Source organism: Erinaceus europaeus, chromosome 3 (genome assembly GCF_950295315.1).
Source record: "Erinaceus europaeus chromosome 3, mEriEur2.1, whole genome shotgun sequence".
Taxonomy (NCBI): Eukaryota; Metazoa; Chordata; class Mammalia; order Eulipotyphla; family Erinaceidae; genus Erinaceus; species Erinaceus europaeus.
In genome coordinates, this window is record NC_080164.1 from 64,191,908 (window position 1) to 64,197,938 (window position 6,031).

General features: G+C 44.8%; 1 protein-coding gene across 3 annotated transcripts in view; it reads right to left on the reverse strand.

The window, feature by feature from the left end:
- ELMOD3 (ELMO domain containing 3) overlaps positions 1-4,315 on the reverse strand; it is a 48,296-nt gene extending 43,981 nt beyond the window's left edge. Inside the window, exons 1-2 of one of the 3 annotated variants that reach the window (XM_060187323.1) lie at positions 4,027-4,315; positions 3,755-3,810 (exon numbers count right to left, since the gene is read on the reverse strand). Coding sequence is in view for 1 of the 3 variants with exons in the window: in XM_016191213.2 (XP_016046699.1) it covers positions 4,027-4,080 (54 nt within the window). In the remaining 2 variants the exon portion in view is untranslated. The remainder of the gene's footprint in view (positions 1-3,754; positions 3,811-4,026) is intronic. The other 2 variants (XM_060187324.1, XM_016191213.2) reach the window with 2 other exon arrangements.
- Positions 4,316-6,031: the final 1,716 nt, after the last annotated feature.

Genomic DNA, 6,031 nt, shown 5'->3' on the forward strand with positions numbered 1-6,031 from the left:
CCTATGGTTGTCAGTGTTTCTTTTTTATAAATAAAAATTTTAAAAGGGGGGGGGGGTCAGGCAGTAGTGCAGTGGATTAAGCGCTCATGGTGCAAAGCGCAAGGACCAGGGTAAGGACCCTGGTTCCAGCCTCCGGTTCCCCACCTGCAGGGGAGTCGCTTCACAGGCGGTGAAGCAGGTCTGCAGGTGTCTATCTTTCTCTCCCCCTCTCTGTCTTCACCTCCTCTTTCCATTTCTCTCTGTCTTATCCAACCATGATGACAGCAATAACAACAACAATAACTATAACAATAAAAAAATGGGCAACAAAAGGGAAAAAATTAAAAATAAATAAAAGGCCATTGGTAGTGGTGGAATCATATAGCAGGCACAGAGCCCTGATGATAACCCTGGTGGCAACAAAACAAACAAACAAAAAGAAAAGAAAAAGGGGGCCAGGTGGTGGTGCACCTGGCTAAGCACTCACATTACAGTACACAAGGACCTAGGTTCAAGCCCCTAGTCCCCACCTGCAGGGAGGAAAGCTTCATGAGTGGTGAAGCGAGGCTGCAGGTGTCTCTGTCTTAATTTTTAAATTTTTTTTATTATCTTTATTTATTGATTGGATAGAGACAGTCAGAAATCGAGAGGGAAGGGAGGGACAGAGAGTGTGAGAGACAGAGAGACACCCGCAGCCCTGCTTCACCACTTGTGAAGCTTTCCCCCAGCTTCTCTGTCTTAATTTTTTTATTAAAAAATTTTAAAAAGGGGCGGGTGGTGGCGCACCTGGTTGAACGACATGTTACAGTGCGAAAGGACCCGGATTTGAGCCCCTGACCCCCACCTGCAGGGGGAAAACTTTAAAAAGTGGTAAAGCAGGGCTGCAGGTGTCTCTCTATCTCCTCCTTCCCTCTCAATTTCTGGCTGTTTCTATCGAATAAATAAAGATAATTAAAAAAAATTTTAAGTAAAAAAAAAATTTAAAAAGAAAAATGAGAAACACTATCATGAGAATGTATAGTTAATATATAAGAAATAGACATAGTCCTTAAACATAAGAAAAAACAAAATAAGGGAAATACTTTATTTTTACTACAAGGTAACTATTCAAGATATTTTTCACTTATTATATGATCGAAGATCACCTCCATTCTTTGGTTCATGTGGTTTTCCTCCAGAATTCTTCTACCTTCTTGTGTCCTCTGGTTCTTTAATATCAGTTTTATTTCCTCAAGGTGGCTGACCTTTCTATCTGGGACAACTCTGGTCTTTTTACTTCTCTAAGCCCTCAAGAGGTCCCCCCCCCCACAAAGGCTCATTTCCCCAGTCAGACTCTACTTCTTTGAGAGTAGGAATCATTTAGCTCTAGTTACAGGTGGTCCTGAGTATAGAGCCTGGGAACTGTGGGGGTAGATAGCATAATGGTTATGCAAACAGACTGTCATGCTTAAGGCTCCAAAGTCCCAAGTTCAAACATCCCACCCTCCCCCCACCCCCCACGCCCCACCCCCGCCCTCTCCCCTCCCATAAGCCAGAGCTGAGCAGTGCTCTGGTAAAACAAACAGGGAGCTAGCTAGCTGGACGGTTAAGCAGCAGGCTAAGCGCACATGGAGCAAAGCGCAAGGGCCAGCATAAGAATCCCGGTTTGAGGCCCCAACTCCCCACCAGATGGGAGTTGCTTCGCAAGCGGTGAAGCAGGTCTGCTGGTGTCCTTCTCTCCTCCTCTCTCGATTTTTCTCTGCACTATCCAACAACAGCTATGACAACAACTACAACAAGGGCAACAAAATGGGAAGAATGGCCTTTAGAAGCAATGGATTTGTATTGCAGGCAATGAGCCCCAGCGATAACCCTGGAGGCAAAAGACAAACAAACCTCTGTTTAGAAGCTGGGAACCTCTTGCATGTAAGTCCTGTGTACTACTACTGTATATCTCCCTGCCCCCACCCTTAAACATTTATTTATTTATGTATGTTTATTTGGAAGGTTTTTAAAATTTTATTTTATTGATTTATTGATTTTATTTATTGGATAGAGACACAGAGAAACTGGGATGGAAGGGGAAGACAGAGAGGGAGAGAGTAAGAGAGACACCTATATCACTGCTTCACTCTTGTGAAGCCCCTCTCCCCCCACCACAGGGAGGGACTAGGGGCTTGAACCTAGGTCTTTGTGCACTGTAGAGCAGCTACCAGGTGTGCCACCACCTGCCCCCTAAAGATTCACTTGAGGGGGTCCCGCGGTAGTGCAGCGGATTAAGCGCAGGTGGTGCAAAGCGCAACGATTGGCCTAAAGATCCCGGTTCCAGCCCCTGACAGGGGAGTCACTTTACAAGCAGTGAAGCAGGTCTGCAGGTGTCTTTCTCTCCTCCTCTCTGTCTTCCCCTCCTCTCTCCATTTCTCTCTGTTCTATCCAACAACAACGACAACAATAATAACTACAATAAAACAAGGGCAACAAATGGGAATAAATACATAAATAAAAAGATTTACTCGAAAGAGAGAGGGAGAGAGTGCCACAGCATCACTTGACCATATGTAATGTGAAAATCAAACTCAGGACCTCCTGCTTGTGTGCTGAACATTTTATCCAGTGTATACACTTAGGCCACCCTCTTTCTTTAATATGGTGCTGGGTTCAATTCCAAGGCCTCATGCACATACAACATAGGGACATTCTCCTATATTTCCTTTGTATTTCCTTTACCATCAATACCACTAAACACAAGCTGTAGTTTTGCAAACCAAATCATCATGCTGGATGCCTTAAACTCATACAGTGATGTATGTGAACTATCTCTTCTTCTTCATTTTTTCCCCTATTTTTTTCCCCCCTTACCAGAGCACTGCTCAGCTCTGGCTCATGGTGGGGCAAGAGACTGAACCTGGGACTTTGGAGTGTCAGGCATGAGAGTTATCGTTGCATATCTATTATGCTATTTTCCCTCTCTGTGAACAAAAATGGAGAAAAGTGTTCTCAAAAGAATCTGATGATTTGAGCCCCAGCGATAACCCTAAAGGGAAAAAAAAAAACCTGATGATTCATGTACTGAAATGCCCCCTACAAGGGTCTGTGTACTCAGACTCATTTCATTTCCTCTCTCCAATCAGATCCCCTCCGGTATACAAAGACTTCCTTCTGGAAGGGCAAGTCATCTATCTTAGTAGAGTGAAAAAAACCCTGCTGGACTCCCAAAGCAAAGACTTTGTCCTAGTTCTGGTCACTGTCCTATTACCAGAGGACATCTGTGGGCAAAGCAAGAATAAAAGTAAGGAATGCAGAGTTAGCTGCCAAGATTACTCACAAGCCACAGTGAAGCAAGAGATCTGGTCCCACAGTGAAGAAGAGATCTGAGTATGACCAGGTCAAGACAGGTGTTTGACAGAGAAAGGGCAAATAAGATAAACAATCCAAAATGATGGATTAGGGGCCAGGTGGTGGGTAACCTGGTTGAGTGCACATGTTACAATGCACAAGGACAAGGGTTCAAGCCCCTAGTCCTCACCAGAAGGGGGAAAAGCTTTGCAAGTGGTGAAGCAGTGTTGAAGGTATCTCTCTGTCTTTCTCCCTCTCTATCTCCCCCCTCCCCTCTCAATTTCTGGCTGTCTCTATCCAATAAATAAAGATAATTTTAAAAATTCTAAATGATGAGTTATAATTTCCTTGAATTCCTCATTGAAATTCTCCCATTGGTGCAAATCTAAAACAAGATCCTATGACCCACTTAGAAAATAAGCTACAAGAGGTGGTGCAGAGGCTGGAGTGCTAGACTTACACATATGAGGTCCCAAGCTCAATTTCCAGTATTGCTGTGTCAGATGCTCTAGTTCTCTATCATTAATAAACAAACAAACAAAGAAAAGCAGTTACAAAAAAAAGGCAACTGACTCAAAGGGGAACAGAAGTTCATGTCAATAGAACAGAGAACTATACTGAGAGGTTTTTGCAAATACTACCAAAGCTTTACATTTTCTTAATAACCTTTACTGCCACTGAAGGTATGGCCCAAACCAATACTTTCTTTCTCAAATAGAAGAGCATGCTTACCTGTCCATCTCTTAATTCTTTCTCATTATGGAAAGAGCACGGTTTTTCACTCATGACTCAAAATCATTTGTTCAAGTGAGCTTTGTCCTTGATCTCAGAGAGCAGTTTTAAAAGGCCTGGAACTAGAAGTTATGAGGAGAGCCACAGATTCATTCGATTGCTCTACCTTTGCTTTCCTTCTTGGCAGTCATTCAGACTAAGGGCAAGAAAGCAGTCTCTCTGGGCCATCACCATGGTGAAGGATATTTCTGTGAGTATTCAAAGAAGTCCCTGAGATCTCTGAAGACTCAGCCCTGTTAAAAAATAATAATAATAATAATAATAATGAAAAATGGTTTCATCATTCAGTGATGGCTCTGTTGAGAGAAACTGACTTTGAAAATCTTTAAGCAGATGTAAAATTATTCTGAATAAATATCTGCTTCAGCTAAATGCTCACCTCTCATCCAACAAGATAGAGAAAAAAGATAGGCTGTCATCTTGCCATGGGGGAATCGGATATCACAGTTGCCTGTCACAACACAAATATGGATCATGAACCATGATCCCCCAGATGGTTCACACACAAGTGACGATCATACTTCACAGATCTGGGTGACTAAGGAAAGAGGCCACCCATCCACTGAGGGGCTATAACCAGGATTCCCTAGGAATTGGCTCTCAGAAACAAAATGCAGTCAGTCCTATTAGGGGCTAGGAGGCACGGATCCCTAACCACAACAGCAGCAATGCTTCGTGGATTTTGTGTTGGACATTTGGTTGGTTCACAGTGATTGATGGGGAAGGGGAAGGGGAAGGACAGCCATGGCACCTCAGGAATTATCTCGCTCTCTCTGTCTTCTGGGGCCTCAGCATCTGCCTTTCTGCTTCTCCTCTTTAACTCCTATGACAGCACACAATAAAACACAATGCATTTTCCAAAGATGGGAAGGTAACATGCAGGGACAGCGACAGTAACCTCAGGCAGGGTCTTCTGTTACTGTGTGTAAATGAGCCAAGCAGTGGAAGAGCTCTGCAATTATGCACAACTACGAATGGCTCAGTGCTGGCGGGAAAAATTGGGCCTCCATCGGGGTAGTTACTATCTGTATCAGTGAAAGAGGAGGAAAATTATGCTCAAATAAGTAGGTATTCAAAGTATGAAGTCATTCTGATACTAGGAAGGTTCCTGACAGTTATAAGGAAATGGCTTTCCTTATAATGACGGATCATTTCCAAATCAAAGTGTTTTTTTGTTGTTCCTTCCCTATAGGCAACGGGTTGTGATTTCCCAACGGCCTGCTGGAGTATAAACTCTCTAAAAAGCTATTTAAGAAAACAAGTTTATATTCCAAATATAAAATAGACGCAGGAAATGATACTCTTGCTTTGATCTTTTCATCAGGCCCCTGTGACCCTTTCATGGCTGTCCCCCGCGGAGGCTACGGGGAGGGAGGCTACGGGTACTCAGCCAGAGGCTGGAAGTGTCATCAGGCCCCTGAAGGTGCAATGCCGTTCCAGGAGGCGCCATGGCAAAAAATAATAATTAATAATAATAATAAACGGCTGGACGATTTGCGGTTTGTGGGGTGCAGGGCCTGGCTGTGATTCATAGCAAAACACCCAAGCAACTTGCCTCAAGCTATTCAGCCGGGTCCCCGCAGAATGCGGACAGAACCTAGGTCTCTGGTGTCCCCGTCGGGATTTTCTCTCAGTTCTGCAACTCTCAGCCTTACTGTGTCCCAGGGCGATCATTTCCACTCCACACCCTCCCTCCTCGCACCTCCCGGGGCTCCCGCGACCCGCGCGGGTGAACCTCCAAGCTTTCAAGACTGGGGTTTGGCAGCCCCAGCCGGCCCCCTCTGCGCGTGCGCACAGAGCCTCCCTAGCTGCCAGCCCAGCCCGGGGGAGCCCCACCTCCCTCCTGGCAGGCGCAGGAAACTTCGTGTGCAAAATAAGTACGAAGAGCCGGGAGGGTCAATCTGCATTGGAGTCTTGGCTTCTGGCCAGGAAAAAAAAGTTCTGA